The 18,917-nt window shown below is 40.2% G+C and overlaps 1 protein-coding gene across 1 annotated transcript in view; it reads left to right on the plus strand.

The window, feature by feature from the left end:
• The first annotated feature begins 653 nt into the window (after nt 1-653).
• Nucleotides 654-18,917, plus strand: part of Taf2 (TATA-box binding protein associated factor 2) — a 65,103-nt gene continuing 46,839 nt past the window's right edge. Inside the window, exons 1-10 of the mRNA XM_059247118.1 lie at nt 654-953; nt 1,408-1,462; nt 3,598-3,758; nt 6,624-6,742; nt 7,894-8,035; nt 8,806-9,037; nt 11,274-11,458; nt 12,522-12,635; nt 15,087-15,186; nt 17,219-17,304. Coding sequence (XP_059103101.1) covers nt 871-953; nt 1,408-1,462; nt 3,598-3,758; nt 6,624-6,742; nt 7,894-8,035; nt 8,806-9,037; nt 11,274-11,458; nt 12,522-12,635; nt 15,087-15,186; nt 17,219-17,304 — 1,277 coding nt within the window. The 5' untranslated portion in view covers nt 654-870. The remainder of the gene's footprint in view (nt 954-1,407; nt 1,463-3,597; nt 3,759-6,623; nt 6,743-7,893; nt 8,036-8,805; nt 9,038-11,273; nt 11,459-12,521; nt 12,636-15,086; nt 15,187-17,218; nt 17,305-18,917) is intronic.

Below are 18,917 nucleotides of genomic sequence, written 5' to 3' on the forward strand. Positions count from 1 at the left end.
GTTTCGGTTTAGACCAACGTTCAAATAATTTAAAATCAGCTAATGAACTTGTCAACAGGACCCTTAGAAAGGGTAAGTTAAATCTACGAAGGTGGCAAAAATGTTAATGGACAATCCACAATTAACAGGGAGTTAACAGATACCGGTTTGCCACTTTGACCCCCAGGAACAGGAAATGCATAATACATTGGCGCCAAAATATCTTTAAATAAAAATTTCTGTATTTATGGACGTGATTCGATTTATATCTGCAGCTTCAAAAGAGATGCCGAGGCCTTGGGACATCGGGGCTTGAGAGTCCCCTGCGGTCTAGTTAACACATTTGCAGTTTAAACCACAGGCTGCAAATGGGTCGCGTTTGCTATGGACACAGCGCAACGTCTCGGTTTGGGGACCATTTCCAGCTCCTAGCCCCTCACCTCGGTTGTACCTGGCGCCTCGTCCTCCACACTTAACGCCCCCTCCCTTCCTTCCCGCTCTTCTCGCCTCACCCAGTAAATCGTTCCTCTGTTCTAAGTCGTTAGAGACAAACGGGGAAACAGGAGCCAAAACTGTACATCTCGCTTCAGCCCTCAAGCCCCGCCCACTGACGCCCGGACCAGACTTCCGGGTTCTGCCTCCGCCGGGTCCCACTTCCTCTGACGCAGCGGGTCAGAGGTGACCGGCAAGATGTCGGCCGTCAGCGGCTTTGAGCGGCGGTAGCGCGGCTCGTCTGTGTGACAGGGGCCGGGCGGAGGCGGCTGAGAGTGGCCGAGGAGGGCAGGCGAGGCCGAGGCCGGGTGGCCGGGCGCTCAGGGTGCACGGGCCGCCGCCGGGAATGCGCCACAGCCCCCCGAGCAGCCGGCAAGGCGAGCCCCGCCGGAGCTCTTCATGCCGCCCACCGGCATAGAGCCCTCCAGGATGAACAGGAAGAAAGGAGACAAGGGCTTCGAAAGCCCACGGCCGTACAAATTATAAGTACCCCGCCTACCCCCCATCTCCCTGGTTTTCACCCTTCTTTGGTTTTGTTTTCGTTGTTTGCACGAATGACTTGATGGGGCTGGGAAACGAATGGGGCAAATTAAGAGTCCACGCCAGTGGACCTGATGTTTGCAGAGTGGAAACGTTTTGAATGACAGCATTGTTCAGCAGATTTAGGCTCCCGCCTCCTCCCGCCTCTCGCAGGCTCATAAACCTTTTTAAAAGTACTGCTATAGTTTTGTCAAGGTAAACCTTTGCATGGGCTCTCGCTAGATTTAAAATAAGCAGATTACTCATTTAGTAGACTTTGAAGATATAAACTTAGCAAGTTTGCTGGAGCGGTTTTTGAGCCGCTTAGAACATAGTTCTTATTTGTACTTGGATACAGCTATGCTTTTATTTAATAATAGTTGTTTTCTTTCTTTTTCTTTTCTTTTTTTAATATACAACTCATCAGGTCGTCTGTATCAACAACATAAACTTCCAGAGAAAATCTGTTGTGGTAAGATCATTCCCAGTCACCATAAACCGTATAAGTCGCCTTTCACAGTTCTTAGAGATTCTGTAATCTTCCAGATGATGGATGGTGCCTCAAGAATAAGAAATTAGAATTCAAGTCTGTTTGATTGTCATATACTTTTGCTATATATGTTGCTTCTGTTCTCCCCACCTCTATCTTTTCCTGATTAAAATGTTTAATACATTAAATATGTTGTGGAATAGACAGTCTTTATAGTCAAGCACTTTCACATCATGCATAAGACAAGAATAAGCCTGTAGTGAGATTTATCCCGTGAACAAATTAAAACGTACACACATTGATTCATTTAGTTCTGCTTGCTGGTTTTCACTTAATCTAAGCTCATTTATTTAGAGTGGTCATTGAGTGATTGACAGGGTGATTTAAGACAATTTTTGGGCTAGGCATGGTGTCACACAATTTAAGTCCTAACGCTAAAGGCAGAGGCAGAGAGATCTCTGAGTTTGAGGTCAACTGAATCTTCATGGAGAGTTCCAGCCCAGCTAAGACTACATGCAGGGAAGGGAGTCTATATATTTTGGGATTTGTGCTACACTGGCTCACGGTTTACACCTTTTCTTTTTCCAGCACAGCTTCTTGCTATGTAGGCCAGCCTAGCTTCAAACTTGTGGCCATCCTCCTGTCTCCACTTCTCAAGTCCAAATGTTACAAGCATGTGTTACCACCAGCTCAGTGTGTACTTTTAAATACACTGCTTTTCTTCACAGTATTTTTGCCCTTGCTTGTTCCGATGTCAACTATGGATCCATGCTGATGGTCTGATTTAAGAGTTTGTGACTCTTACTTGGGAATTGGGAGCATAGTGACTGTACAGTTGCATGTTTTTGAGGAGTTCGTCTAAAAGTTATACAGAAAATATTCACAAACTTTATTTAAATACCTTGTGCCCAGAAGATTATAGAATAGTAGGAACAGATAGATCTAGATCTAGCTAGCATTTTCTTAGCTTTTTTGATTTATATATAAAAGTTAACAAGTTAAAATACTTTCCAATAGTACATATCTCTTAGGGCGTCTGTGTAAATGTTTCCAGTAGCATTCTTGTCCTCAGGGTTGGTATCAGGATTAGAGAGGACCTCAGAAGGTAATGTGGCACTGATGTGTAGAACTAGCCATTATGTCCAGTCCTCTGTGCCGATGGTTTGGTTGCTCCTAGATAACTTCTGTTGGAACCTCTAAAATCTTTGTACTCACTACGTCTGAAACATTTGATGCCAATCAGGAACATGAAAATCACTGCCCATGCATTCCATATTTCACCCATCTTTCCCATTGAGTCAGTACAGGATGTTGGTAAGAGTATTCAACAGTCAGTTGTATCAGAGAGAGTTTCTTTAGATGGACTGCACAGCCCTCAGATAACATGGCAGAGGTGTGTATCATGTAGTACTGCTTGGCAGAAAATTGGTCAGCATTTGGAAGTACTGCTGCTCCTGCCTGCTTTTGTTTTCTCTGGCAGTACTTGCTGATCCATGTTTCCTCATTTAACTCCCGTAAGGAGACTCACACTTGTTAGTTTCAGTAGTGTAGTTTTTTAAGTCGACGGTCTTTGTGTTATCAGATTCTTTTATATCAACCTCCTGGTTGTGACTTTTTCCCATACCACTTTCTGTTCCTCCAGCCTATTGTGGTTGCAGTCTGCCTAGAAATTCTTGTGAGACTAGTGTGTGTTTTACTTTTCCAGTCAATGACTTATCACAAGTTGTACAGTTGAAGGAAGTACCAAGCTGGTAAAATCTAGATAAATTATACTCATTCAGCCACTGGTATAATTAATGATTGAAATTAAGATTCTTGGAGAGCACTCACATGTGTGTAGCTATTTGGAATTTTATCTTTGGAGGTAGCATATATAAGTAGCAATTACAGAAATATGCTCTAAAACATTCCAGCATTTTTTTTTTCTTTTGGTTTTTCAAGACAGGGTTTCTCTGTAGCTTTGGAGCCTGTCCCGGAACTCACTCTGTAGACCAGGCTGGCCTCGAACTCACAGAGATCCGCCTACCTCTGCCTCCTGAATGCTGGGATTAAAGGCGTGAGCTACCACCACCCGGCTTCATTCCAGTGTTTTTAATAGCTGTTCTTTATTTTTACAGGGATTTGTGGAGCTGACTATATTTCCTACAGTTGCAAACTTGAATAGAATCAAATTAAACAGTAAGCAGTGTAGGATATACCGAGTCAGGATCAATGACCTGGAGGCCGCTTTTATTTATAATGATCCAACCTTAGAAGTTTGTCACAGTGAATCAAAACAGTAAGTTGTACACCTTAAGAAGCATATGTTTATGAGTCATTCTGTCCGTTATTTTTAATGATTGTCATGTTAATGTTTATGTGTCATTCTGTCCGTTATTTTTAATGATTGTCATGTTAATGTTTTTCAACAAGTTTTCTACTATTATAGCAGATCTATATGTTGTATAATTTCTGTTACTTTTACTGCATTGAAAATTTGGCTCAAGCATTTTTCTACTTTTGTCCAACGTAGTAAGTTATTAAATTTCCCTTCCTCATACTACAGCTTTAAAGAAGTATTATCTGGGAAGTTTCAGTAGCTATTTTTAGTAAATTGTCTTACCCAGTGTTCTGCTTTAATGTTATGTACATGTTTACTTCATAAATACCAGAAACTAGTTTGAATGAATTGGATGGTCGCCATCATCTTCAGACCAGAGACACTTTAAAATAGTCTTTTAAATGTTTGTACTATGTTGAGTATCTTAGGAAGTGCTGCATCTACTGTCAGCTGTATTTGTGGGCATTCTTAAAAAGTCTTCATAGCACTGGATCTTACTATTTCTGTGCTTCTCGGTATGTTGTAGTGGGATGCCAAACTCAGCTTTAAACTCTTTTCAGTCAAGATGGTATTTTAACTCGCCTAGGATAGAGTGTCATATTGCCTTAAAGCAGAGTTCTCAAAGTATATTCCCAGACAAGCAATATCGCCATCATCTAGGAACTTTTTAGATCTGTCAAATCTCAAGTATTAGCCCAAACCTACTGAATCAGACAGCATGGAGTCTCTCAAGTTGAGCTTTGCAAGCCTTTTAGATGATTCTGATAGAGTCTGAAGCTTGAGAACACTGCAGCCAGGGATTAGAAGACTTTGGGATCCAGGTCTTAGCCTTAGACATAATTATGATGCTAATAATCATTGGTTTAGAATCTTTCAAGCTCAGGAAGGAGATAGGAAAATGGTGTTGGAAAAGTCCAGGCATCCTCTCCTGAAAGCTCCCTTTTCATGAAGGTGAGTTGCTAAAACCCCAGTGTTCTTACTACGCTAGTAGAACTGACATAAAAAAAAAAACTTGTTACGAAACTATGTGCATATCCTGTTCTGCTGAAGAGAATAAAATCTACTACAGAGTAGTAAACGATATTACCACTAATGAGTGGACAACAACCTATAAAAACCCATTGTTGTGCCAGAGGATGAACACCTAGCATATTCAGCCTTGAGTCTGCATTCATGATAGAGTAAGAGGATAATCACAAAATACAGTGTGCATCTGTTCTCACCAGTAATTAGTTGGGAGTGCCCAGCACTCAAAGAGAATGGCCTGGGATCCGGGATAGTGTTCCTAAGGAACAGCAGGCATCCTAGTCTGTTGAGGAAGTTAGCTTCGCTTCGCTCTGTGTTTGAAGAGAAACTTCATCTTTTAGTGTATGCGCAGGCTAAGCCAGCACTAAGATAACTTCCTAAATGTTTTTTCCAGTGAAGTCGATGATGAATCATCACTTTCATTATGTGAGGCAAGAAGTTACAAAGGAAAATCTTTTCAAAGGTTAGGCCCTTGGTGGATCCAGAATGTACTTTATAATTTCCTTCTGGTTAGTAACCGATCATAGTAAATAGGTCATTCAGTAAGTGTTTATCTAGTTTTCTTGCTGGCTGTAGAAACTTAGTTGCACTTTAAGAGAAGGGGTATTTGTTTGCCTATTTGTTTGTTTTGAATCATGGTCTCGTTGTGTACCCCAGGCTGTTCTGGAACTCACTATGTTGACCAGGCTGGCCTTGAACTTGAGGTAATTCTCCTATCTCAACCTCTCAAGTACTAGAATAATAGCCCTGAGCCACCACAGCTGGCCAGTGTTTGTTGTTGCTTTTCCTTGTCTTTTTTCTCTGACTTGTTCAAAGGGGACTGCAATGGGCTGTAGAGAACAAAGGCTCTAAAAAGTAACTGATTAGTTAGTGCAAAGGGTAAAGAAATGCAGTTTATACATTGTTACTTAATTACTACCCAGTTCTCAAGAGGACTTGCTTCTGATGTTTCTGGTTGTCAAAACAAAGAGGGAAGTGTTTGTTTATATATTTTGATGTTGAGAAGGATCTTATGTAGCCCAGGATGGCTTCAGACTCAGTTTGTAGCCGAGGGTGACTTTGAACTTCTGACCCTCGTACCTATCTAGTACTGGAGTTACAGCTGTGCCCTAGTTCATACTCCTGTGTGCCTGACAACACTGTAGTTTGTAGACTCAGAACACATACAGAAACCTCAGTTATTACAAAGAAACTATTTGATTTGTATGAAACATACTTCTTTAGTTTATAAAATACTTTAATAAAGTATAAATATACTTGAAATACATCAGTATTTTTAAAAATTGGTCTTTGATGTTTGGGAATGTATGTATACACATGTATGCAGGTGCATACCCTGTGCATTCTTTACATTTATATTAGAAAACTGATATTAAGAAAGTAGTGATTTTGGCATTCCAGAGTTAATGAAGGATGTGAACACAATGATCACTTTAATAGTTCTTTTTAGCTTTTGGGTTTTTGGTTTTTTCTTTCCTTTTCTTTTCATTCCTTTCCCTCTGTCCCTCCGTCACTTTCTTTTTGTTTTGGGCACAGGCTGTCCTTGAACTCACAGAGATCCTCCTGCCTCTGCCTCCAGAATGCTGGGATCAAAGACATGCTCCACCATGTCCGTCACGTTATTAGTTCTTATCATGGGGATCAGCATCAGGAGTAGATAACTGGCTAAAAAGAATTCTTAACAAATTGTGTAAGAAGACATAATACTTAGAAGTAGTTGATGTCCATTGATATTAGAAAGATCTTGGTGAAATGTGTGGCTTATTGTTATTACAAGTTGGCTTTTTATCTCCCCAGGAGAAATCTCAATTATTTTTCCAATGCATATGCAGCTGCCGTTAGTGCTGTGGATCCTGATGCGGGGAATGGAGAACTCTGCATTAAGGTCCCATCAGAGCTCTGGAAGCATGTTGATGGTAAAGCACCAGGAATGTATTACTACACAGTGAAATAAATCCTATTAGATGTAGAGGCCAGAAAGTTAGTGATGCCCGAACTGTGCACTAACCACGGTTGGAAAATGATTTCCTTCTTTAGGGTCAGGATTGATAGGAATACATTAGCTGTTACAGGCTGTTACAAAGTAACTGGTTTCTCTGTTTTATGTGATGCTAGGAAACCAGGGCTTTGTAGATGCTGGGCTTCTCTGTTACAAGGCTGTGCCACCAGCTCCTTCATTGTTTCTTGTTTTGTTTGGGATTATTCAGTTTAGGCTCCTATAGACGCTTATTGCATATTCATAGGGGGGAATTAAAATAACTACATTTAACAAGGCTTTTCCTATACAGAAATAAAATGTAATTTAGAAACATAATAGATGATGCAATTTCATGAGTAATCCTCCCCATCCTACCTCTGTCCTTTACCCTCCAAAGTCAAATAGAGTTAACAGTTTGGGAGAAAACACAAAAGGAGAGAAAACTTGAAAAGTAGAATTGCAATTGGCTTTGAAAGGCCTTAAAGCATCCACATTAGGGGTTGTGGAATTTTTTTCTGAAAACATTACATGTCAGAAACATTGAGAAGAGAATGTGACGCTCCTGGTGCTGTGCTTGTGAGAAACCGGATTGTGAGAAACCGGAAGCAGCACTTAGATTGATTGGAGGCCCGTCATCAGCTAGTATAAGTGGAAACACTAAAAGCCTACATTGTGACAAGTGGTATGGCATCTTTGATTTGTTTTTTGTTTTGCTTTTTTTTTTTTTTTTTTTTTTTTTGGTTTTTCGAGACAGGGTTTCTCTGTGTAGCTTTGTGCCTTTCCTGGAACTCACTTGGTAGCCCAGGCTGGCCTCAAACTCACAGAGATTCGCCTGGCTCTGCCTCCCAAGTGCTGGGATTAAAGGTGTGCACCACCACTGCCCAGCGGTGTCTTTGTTTTTATGTAGTGGGATTTGATCCCAGGCCTCTAGCATCTAGGCAAGTGCCCTACCCCTGGAGCCACATCCCAAGCAGCTCTGTGGTTTCTTAATCTGATGCTCAGGCTATGGTTCTCATTGGTGTATCTTCAGTATATAGATTACTGTTGCTTATTTGTGTGTCAGTGAATGGATGTATTTATTTGTTGCAGAGTTGAAGGTTCTGAAGATACATATTAATTTTTCTTTGGATCAGCCGAAAGGAGGTCTTCATTTTGTGGTACCCAGTGTTGAGGGGAGTATGGCAGAGAGAGGTGCTCATGTCTTCTCTTGTGGGTATCAGAATTCTACAAGGTAGATTATAAATTCATATATTTCGATTAACTTCATTTTCGTGATTGCCTTTTTATGTATTGAATATGCAGTGTATTTATTTATTTAGAATGACAAGTGTAAGCTTGATTTTTTTTTTATTTTTCCCCAAGCTGCTTCTGAATCATGCTGTACTGCTTATTCCTTTTCAGTCTCATCATTTCTTTCTTCATCTTTCCCTTTACGCACCAATCCAGAAATAATCCATCAGCTTGGTTCTGTAACTTGATGGTGAAGTTCAGCGTGCATACAGAAAACTGTCCACATTGAAATGCAAAAACATAGTAACTTTCCACAAATGACCAAACCTGAGCTCACACAGATCAGCAGAAGTAGCATCACCGTTTGGCAGGGTCTCTCTGCCTCCATTCAGCATTCCCACCTGGCATTCTGTCTAGTTACTCTGTTTCTGAGATACCATTGATTGTGCTTGGTTTTGAACTTTAAGTAAATGGACTCATTCATGGGTTGTGCTCTTTGTAGCTAGCTTTTTATTGTTTAATGTTGATAGGTTTACCTACTTCTTTATGTGAAATTATAATCCATTCATTCTCGTGTTCTGTGGTTGACTGCATGTTTTTGAAATATTTTATAATGTGAGTACTTTCCTCAGATTATTAACTCTTTTAAGCCAAAGATTATGTTTTAGACTTATTTATATTTTGGTGCCTTGTACTGATTCTGTCATATAGTAAGACCTGACCCGAGATTTTAAGTGTAAAGCATTTTCTGTACTGTTAATCTGTTTGTAGATTTTGGTTCCCGTGTGTTGATTCATACTCTGAGTTGTGTACATGGAAGTTAGAATTTACAGTAGATGCTGCAATGGTGGCCGTGTCCAATGGAGATTTGGTGGAGACAGTGTATACCCATGATATGAGGAAGAAGACCTTCCATTATATGCTTACTATTCCTACAGCAGCGTCCAATATCTCCTTGGCCATTGGGCCTTTTGAAATACTTGTAGATCCATATATGCATGAGGTAAGTCATTTCACCCGTCTTGTTCTTCTCTGCACTTTTTCTCCTTAGGAAAAGGAGGCACTAATAAAATAGTGTTACCTTTAACTCTCAGTATTATCGCTAAAAAGAAAAGGTTTCACGTCACATTTATTTGGAAAGAAAACCATTTTGGTGAGTTTGTTGACCAGGATTCTAATCCTTCCTCAGTATGCTGACGTGAGATAAATCTTACTCCTTTTTTGTTTTGAAAGGTCTCTCTCTGCAGCATAGACTGACCTTGAAGTCATACAGTCCATTGTACTCTGTACTTCAGTTTCTAAATTGCAGTTTTTCAGCTTCATGGGGCTGTGACTAAAAGGATATTAGTAATGACAGTTAATTTTAGAAACCAACTTAACATGTTAGCCAGGGTATACTTGATTTTTTTTTTTTATAATGGTAAGCACTGGGTTAGAAAACAGATCAAAGTTGTCATATATTTAAAATAGTTTACTTATATTTACTTACATTTCTCTAGTCATAACATATTTCCTGTTAGCCTTGACTCCATTTGGGGTATCTACTTTTTTTTTTTTTTTTTTTTTTTTGGTTTTTCGAGACAGGGTTTCTCTGTGTAGCTTTGCGCCTTTCCTGGAACTCGCTTTGGAGACCAGGCTGGCCTCGAACTCACAGAGATCCGCCTGCCTCTGCCTCCCGAGTGCTGGGATTAAAGGCGTGCGCCACCACCGCCCGGCGGTATCTACTTTTTTAATCTGACCTTTCAGACTTTTAGGTTTATTTTGTTTTGTTTTGATTTTGTTTTTCTTTTTCTGAGACAGTCTTCCTACATAGCCAAGTCTTTCCTCAAACTCATGACAGTCTCCCTGCTTCAACTTCCTGAGTACTGAGGCATGCATCACTGCATCTGGCTTCTATCTGTCAAACTTTTGCCTCCCATGAAATGATTGTCGACGACACCGTCTTCTAGATGAAACCTTCGTAGGTTTCTGTTTGTTTTGAGACAGTCTCACTCTGTAGCTCTGGCTGGCTTTAAACTTGTGATACTCTCTTTACTGCGCTGGAGATGATGGGACCTGGGAGAATCGAGCTAATAAATGAGGCTGATTAAAGCCTCTCTCATGCAGTAGCCGACTTGGTTGAGAGCATTAGACAGTCTATACTTCGATGGTTAAGTAGAGTCACAGGTGTAACGGGGACATTCACAAGGACAAGTTGTATGTGGCTGACAAGCCATTTGTGGCCACACAGGGCAAAAACATGTTTTCCATGGAGGTATATAAACAATAGCCAGTTGTAATGAGTAATCTGAAGTAAACTCACTCCTGTCCGTTGTACTTGGGAGGGCCATGAAAGCACATTCATAGAACAGTTTCAAGTTTTTGAAGAAACTGAGATCACATGACTCTTGTGTTGGCTTCTTGAGGTTTTCTCACAAGCACTCAGAATTCTCCTCACACAACTCCGTTCTTGGAATGTGGACGGACAGTGTCGGCTGAGATCACAGATTTGTGCCACCGTCCCTGGCTTCTTCATTCATTTGGCGTAGAATTGTTTCAGGAGACAGTCTATGACACTTGTTCTGAATCTAGCTCAATATGAAAACCATGACTACTATTTCTCCTGTGGGTCTCTTTAACCTCCTCTCTACCCGTGTGTCTCCCCAGTGTTCTGTACGTAGCTGAAACAGTAGAGGATGACAAGAGTGATTGTTCTAGGGACGCAGCTAGTTCTGGTCAGCATTAACTCTTTTATGCTGAGGTCTCACTATGTAGCCCAGGCTGGCTTCAGCCTCCCAAGTTAGATTTACTCTTCTGAGCCACCACCCCGGGCAACAGAAACTATTCAGTCCTAGATTCAGGGACTGAGATTTAGTGAGACTTGCCTGGCATGTGAAAAGCATTAGGTTCAATCTTCAACATTGTACACATGAAAAAATTACTAAAATATTACTATAAAATATGCAATATTTGCTAGGTTTAGACACATAAGTAAGAGATTATGCTAAGCCTTAAATTTTAATTCTTTCTTGTTTATGGAGAAGAGAAAAAATTTAATTTGGAACCAGTTTTATTTTCATTGTGTGTAAGCTTTTAATAAACATGTAATCCATTTAAAATTTAATTTTTAGTACAATGAACATTTTGTAAAACTAATCTGAAAAGTCCACTAATTTTACAACAGCTATTTTCAACATTACGAAATGTATTAAAAGCTAAATATGTCCTTTCTTTGAGACGATTGTCCTTTTACTTTGCAGGTTACACATTTTTGTTTACCCCAACTTCTTCCATTACTTAAACATACCACGTCATACCTTCACGAAGTTTTTGAATTTTATGAAGAAATTTTGACTTGTCGATATCCTTACTCCTGTTTTAAGACCGTCTTCATTGATGAGGCTTACGTTGAAGTGGCTGCTTACGCTTCTATGAGTATTTTTAGGTTAGTGTCTCTTCAAATGGGGAATGCCTAATTAGGGTAACGATAAAAGGAAAAGCTACTGATTATATGATCAATTTTAAGGTTGGTTTTGAACTTAAGGTGTAATCGAGTTTATAGTTAACCTGGTGTGTTTAAGAATGTTAGAATGTAGCTTCCTGCATGAGGAAGTAACACATCCTAATGCCTTTTTCCAGAATTGTCCTTCACATTTCCATTTCTGGTTTCATTCTTAATGTTTAATGTTTGTAAATGTTTAATTTCCACATTTATGGGTCATTAGTATGTCTTTTTTGTAGCACTATAAAAGTGTACTGGTATCCTCCATTTGTTGTTAAAAAACAAAACAAAACAGATTCTTCTTTTTCTTTGTTTTAGCCCTCCTTTTCTGCACTTTTTTTTTTTTTTTTAATGTCGTTGTGGTTTGTGTGTGGGTATTCCAAATTTCTAAGTTTCAGGTGTCAGGGTAGCTGTTTTACTTGACTTCCCTGACTCATGTGTCACGTGAGATTCTAGTACTGTGCATTCTCCAGAACACAGTTAGAAAAACTGAATGGAGCAGTGTATTTGGAAGTAAATAACAGAGTGCCGAAATGTACCAGACACTTGAAAAAGGGTTGTAATTTTGTAATTGGGTTTCTGATTTGGGGAGAAGTGTCTCCATGCTATGTGTTTCAGGGTGTCTGTGCACCAGACTGAACACTGGTTTACTGGAACGTGCCTCTACATCCAGCCTTGGTGAAGATTTGTGAAATTAAGTAACTCCATTGTATTGAGATTCATTTCTGATTAACACACTAGTTTCTTCCTCACTCCCCAAAATAGTGATTTATATTTTTTGTAAAATCAATAGAAAACATTTTCATTGTGTTCCTTGCTTTAGACAAGGAATTTTAGATAAATTTTGGAAAGATTGGAAACTCTCAGGTAGAATATTCTTGACTTTTTCCTTCTGCATTGAACTTGAACCTAACACTGAATTGCTTGAGGAGTGCAGTTACTCTATTTTGACTGACCAACTGCTCATCCCTTGGTCCTAAGTGGCTACCGTGTCTTTGGCTTTCAGCACAAACCTCCTGCACAGTGCCATGATTATAGATGAGACGCCGCTGACCAGACGGTGCTTAGCGCAGGCCTTAGCACAGCAGTTCTTCGGATGCTTCATATCCAGAATGTCTTGGTGAGTGATGTCAGAGCTGCAGACTGAGCCTCCCCCTCCCCTCTTCTCTTGTTCTCTGAGAGTCTCTTGTGGTCCATTTTGTCCGCAAACTTACTATGACACTTGACGCTCCTGCCTCTCCCTCCCAGGGGGTAACTGGTCTGTGCTGCTGTGCTTCCCTCTTTAGTTTCTTGTCTCTTCCTGTGTTATACACTGACTATTGCCCATAATTCATAAATGTTGAGTTATTTTGAGAGATTGCCTCAAAAAAGACAATTAGTAAATTAGTCAATTAGTAAAATTTTATCTGAATTATTTTTCTATCAGCTTTATAAATCACTTTATTGTTGGTGGTGGTATTTTACTCTTTTTGGGGGCCCCACCCCCCAGCTCCCTAATAAATCACACGTGGAGGCTTATTTGTACTTATGAATGCCTAGCCTTAGCCTGGCTTTTTTCTTGCCAGCTTTCCTTAACTTATCGCATCTACCTTTTGCCTCTGGGCTTTTCCCGTTCTCTAACTTCTGTAAATCTTACTCCGTGGCTTGCTGGGTAGCTGGGTGGCTGGCCTCCAGATTCCTCCTCCTTCTCTGGCTCTTTCTCCTCTTTATAATTAGTGGGGCATGGTGGCACATGCCTTTAACTTCAGCACTCTACAGGCAGAGAGGCAGGTGGATCTTTGTGTTTGAGGCCAGTGTGATCTACGTAGCAAGTTCAGAGAAGCACCCACTATGTGGTGAGACCCTGTTTCAAAAAAAAAACAAAAACAAAAAACAGCAGAGTTACTTATATACTTTACCATAAAGTAAGAACTCTGAAAAATAATATCTTAGCTGTATAGAATGGAGATTTTAATATATAGAAAACTAATTAGAATTCAAATGTCAGTGTTCAAATTAGGTGGAAAAATGTTTGAGATGATTCTTTTTTTTTTTTTTTTTTTTTTTTTTTGGTTTTTCGAGACAGGGTTTCTCTGTAGCTTTGGAGCCTATCCTGGACTAGCTCTGTAGACCAGGCTGGCCTCGAACTCACAAAGATCTGCCTGGCTCTGCCTCCCAAGTGCTGGGATTGCAGGCATGCGCCACTACAGCCGCTGAGATGATTCTTAAAGCAAAGTAATTATCTTCAACAGTAGTGATAATGGTGTAGAGAATTTGCCTTTAGTTTTTAGATTTTTGCTAGTTTTCTTGAGAGAAGGGAAGGAGAAGTGTATTTGAGGCTGGAGTGCGGCTCAGAGGTACAGTGCTTTCTTGTAGGTGCTAGCCCCTTGGTTTGAGCCCCAACACTGAAAACAGAGATAATCTTTATTTTCTTTAACTTGAGATGAATTTTGTATTGATTTTAGTCTGTTTTTGGAGAAGGGGTCTTAACACTGTGGCTTTGGCTGGCTTACAGTATAGACCAGGTTGGCCTCAAACTCTGTCTACTGAGTGCTAGGATTATAGATGGAAGTCACCACACTTGGCTGCTTATAGTTAATTTAAAGCATGGTACAAAAATTCCTTGAGATTATAATTTCTTTTATATTTTAATAATGTAGGACTCACTTTTATCTTACTTTTTACAGATTTAATGTTATTGTTGTGTGTATATGATGGATATATGTGAGTAGATAAGTGGTTGGTGCCACTTGTCTTTTCTCTAGAGAAAGTACAAATATTAAACAGTTTTGCTTAAGGATATTGTAAAACCTAGGTTGTGAAAGTTATGTCTATATGTTACAGTAAAGTATGTGGGATTAGAGTTTCCTGTATGAGGATTTGAACTCAGGGTGTTGTACATGCTAGGCAAGCTTTCTGTCACTGAGATATATTCTCAGTCCAAGAATGTGGATTTTGTTTTGATCTTTTGAGATAGCATCTTACCTAGCTTAAGATGTCCTTGAACTCAACTATGTAGCTGAGGGTAACCTTGAACTCTTGACCATTCTGCCTCAGCCTCCAGGTGTGGAGAATGCCAGCACACCTTGCAAATGTGAACTTTTGAATTAAGCAGTCCTGACTATGGACAAGTACTTCTTTCGTGGCAGACAGTCTGAACAGTGGCGTTGAGAGAAAGTAGCACTATCAGAGTGAATACATTGCTAAATTCAACTGGAGACAGTAAAGCATTGTGGACTTCTGACTTTTTCTGTACTAAAGATCAAACCCGGAACTGCAGGAATGCTGGGAAATCACTGCTACTGAGCTACGCTATTCCAGCCTACACAGACAGACACAAAGTCTGTACAAAAAAATCCTGTTATAGGATTCATACACTTAGCACTAGTGGAGCCCATTCCTGATTTCCAAAGAAGACAACTGTCCACTTGCAGTGTGTCAGGCCTTGTAATAAACATTTGATTTTAAGCAGTCTTAAGATTTAAGATCCAGTCAGATGTGGAGAAGGGTGGGTGGGCACTTACTTTCTTACACTGTTTGACCCTGCTTGGACAGGTTTTAATGATTAAAAGCTTTATTGACTTTTCCTTAGGTCTGATGAATGGGTGCTGAAGGGAATTTCCGGCTATATTTATGGACTCTGGATGAAAAAAACTTTTGGTGTTAATGAGTACCGCCACTGGATTAAAGAGGTAAAGAAGAGCTAGCTTTGTCTTCCACTTGTAAGTCAGTAATGTATGCTAGTGTTTTCCTGATTTCCAGGTCCCCTGGCCTTCACTTTCTGATTGTTTATTTTGTGTGGGGGGCAGTGCTCAGCTAGGGTGCGTATGTGGTCAGAAGACAGTTTACTGCAACTGTTTCTCTTGCACTGCCTGTGAGTCCTGGAGTCAGGTTCAGGTTCTCAGGCTTTTTGGCCAAGTCTTTACCCACTGAGCCATCTTGCTAGCCCTCTTGTCCTCTAATGAGTGTACAACAGCTCTTTTCAAATACAATGAAAATTACATCCCAAGAAAAGATATAACTCTTCTTCCTACGTTTGTTTCCCCGTCTTCGCTGGGTAAGGATGGTAGAGTGGCAGCGTCCACTCCACTCGTAGGGAGAGGGGCACCTTACTCATGCAGTGGGAAGGGTGCTTTGCACACAGCCGCCCCCGTGTGTCAGCGAGCCTTCAGTACCTACCTGTTCCCTGTCACTGCCGCACCTTTCTCTGTTATTTAAAGATGAAGGCAAAAAATGAAAAGAGTATTTTGGATATCTATTTCTTATACACATAGATACTTTATTGATTTCTTTAGATTTGATTAGATCCTTAAATTCATTGTTTTCAAGTAGAAAAATCCCCACCTTAATATCATTATTAAATTAGCATTCTATCCAAAGAATTGTTAGAGGGATCACATGCTTAGCACTGGTAGAGCCCATTCTTCCTTTTAGAAGAAGGAAATAACTGACGTGTGTAATGAAATAGTATTGTAATAAAAAGAGTACTAGCTTAGTTCTTTTACTCTCCCCACTTTACATATGAAGAAACTAAGGCACATAGATGTGGTGATGTATTGTGTACCCTAATAAAATTTGCCTGAAGATCAGAGAGCAGAATAAGCTATTAGAGTAAACATAGATGCCAGGCAGTGGTGGCACACACCTTTAATTCCAGGACTAGGAAGGAAGTGACATGTCAGGGCAGAGAAAGATACATAAGGCGTGAGGAGATAGGAACCTAGGCCCTTTTTTGGCTGGATCCCTTTCGGCTGAGGACTCAGACATTCAGTCAGAGGATTCGTGGAGTTGGTGAAGTGAGATGTAGCTGTGGCTTGTTCCTTTGTCTCTGATCTTTCAGCATTTACCCCAGTATCTGGCTCCAGGTTTTTATTATAAGACCGTTTAGATTTTGTGTTATACATAGAGTTTAAATTATTTAGTAAAGTATATGGCTAATCAACTGTATTGCCAGGATCCAGTTGGCTTTTAATCATCTTATGATACTGTTTACCGCTTTTCTCTGCTGTCTATATTATTTGACCCGTTCATGAATTCCAGCATAGTTATGATGCTGTCTTTTTTAAAAAACATTTATTACCTGACTGTATTTCTTTTCCTTTTTTTTTTTTTTTTTTTAAGATTTATTCATTTATTAGTTATGCACATACACCTGCATGCCAGGAGAGGGCACCAGATCTCATAGATGGTTGTGAGCCACCATGTAGTTGCTGGGATTTGAACTCAGGACGTCTGGAAGAGCAGCCAGTGTTCTTAATCGCTGAGCCATCTCTCAAGCCCTGATGTTGTCTTTTTTAAACTTTACTTTCTTTTCTTTTTTAAAAACTGCTATTATGTATTAGAGAAGAACAGAGGAGTTTTAAATTGATAGATTATTAGCATAATTTAATCTCCCTTCTTGTTAACTGCCTTAGTCCTCAGGTGCAAAATACTGAGGACTAAGTCAATTTAGAAGACAATTCTGAGAGGCAGAGAAGAGCCATAACAAAAAGTTGCTGACCTGCTATTGAGCCCTGCAGTCACAAAATACAGAGAAATTTTTGGATTTTACCCTTGAGTCAGCTTGTGTAGCTTGCTCTATTTATAAAAACAAGAGCTATTCTCCAGATATAGTTTGTTATCTTATATTTACATCTGATTCCACAAAAGAAAATTTGTGCTCTAGTAGTAAAGACGGTTGTATGAAGAAGTTTTCACTGACTCTTACTTTTGCATCTTTTTTAGGAGCTAGATAAAATAGTGGCGTATGAACTGAAAACCGGGGGAGTTTTATTACATCCCATATTTGGTGGTGGAAAAGAAAAGGATAAGTATGTTATTGTTCTGAGATGATGTTATAAACCTCGTTTTATAGACTACCTCTTAGAGGATCTCTTGTGTGTTTCTGGAGAACCATGACGGTAGTTATGGTTCTCCAGACTGATAGTATGCCAGTGCCCCTCACTGCTGTTGGGTCATTCGGTGACTGCTGGTGAATGAAACTTAGTGCTAAGTTTTCTAACGCAACTTCGTCATACTGTTGTTAAAACTTAAAATCTTTGGAAGTAGTTATTTTGCTTATTGTGATGGTTAATCTTAATTGTCAACCTGATTCAACTGAGAAATGCCCAGAAGATTAGTAAAGCACACTTCTAAGTCTGTGTGAAGATGTTTCCAGGGGGGATTGAGCAGACAAGAAGCTACTTTAATGGGGATGCACTACCTTGTGCACTAGCCTTAGGAGGCACAGGGCTACTTTAATGGGGATGCACTACCTTGTGCACTAGCCTTAGGAGGCACAGGGCTACTTTAATGGGGGTGCTCTACCCTGTGCACTAGCCTTAGGAAGCATGAGGCTAGTTGAAATGAAAGAAGTCAAGGAAGAACCCCACAAGCATTTTCTCCATGCTTCCTGGCTTCCCGGAGACAGTATCTGTGCTCTGCCATGTCCTTCCCACCAAGTAGATTAAAACTGAGCTGTAGTACATCCTTCCACTTTTCAGTCACTTTGATCAGGTTTTTGTTACAGACAAAAAGTTTAGCACAGAAAGTGTGCACTGTCTCTAAACTTAACTGTGGTTCTTAAGCCTTTGGAGCTGAGTTTTGAAAGAAATTTGGAACAGTTTGGAGATGTAGGCTTTGGTATCTCTAAGAGTATGTACAGCAGTATGTTTAGTGGACAATTCTGTTTAGAGCTCAGAAGACCAAATGCCAAGAGAAATATGGACAGTAAAGACCGACTCAGGAAGTTTATGATACAACTAAGAACTCTACCAGGAGTTGGGCTAGAGGCCATGCATGTCAAATTATAGCAAAGAATAGGTCTCCACTTTTCTACCCTGAGATTTCAAGGTAGCTTTTGTTTGAATTTTGTTGGCTGCTTTGAGACAGGTTTACAGTGAAAATTGTGAGCAGAAAACTTTTAAGTTTGCCCAGAAAAGAAACAAAGTCAGGGCCATGGGAGCTGACAACCGAAGAGATTAAGACCATTAAAAGAAGCAAAGGAATTTGCACTGGGACGATAGGAAGGGCTCCTTGAGGCCATCTCAGGAGCTGCCTGAACCTCACCTGTCGTGGGTATAAGGGAAAACATGAGAAGAAAGAAAGCTCTCGAGCTCCCTGATTGTGCCTGGATCTCCAGGGAGAGGTTTTCCTGAGTTCAGCCATATGGATACTCACAGGCCATGCAGCTGAAGTCTGAGAAGGTCTGGCTACTAATTGAGCAGGTAGCAGACCTTGATATCAGATGTGTGATGGCTTTGCAGGCGTGTGGTGTGCAAGTTATGAGGTCATAGAGGCCTGATCCTAGATTTCAGTGGAAGACCTGGGAGGCTAAGCAGTGTGTGGCAAGGTCAGGACCCCTTGGGTAGCCTCTGAGTGCATAAGAGTATGAAAATGAAGCCAGAGATGGAGTCAGACCCCAGGAAGTTAGAATGGTGAGAAA

Source organism: Peromyscus eremicus, chromosome 20 (genome assembly GCF_949786415.1).
Source record: "Peromyscus eremicus chromosome 20, PerEre_H2_v1, whole genome shotgun sequence".
Classification (NCBI taxonomy): domain Eukaryota; kingdom Metazoa; phylum Chordata; class Mammalia; order Rodentia; family Cricetidae; genus Peromyscus; species Peromyscus eremicus.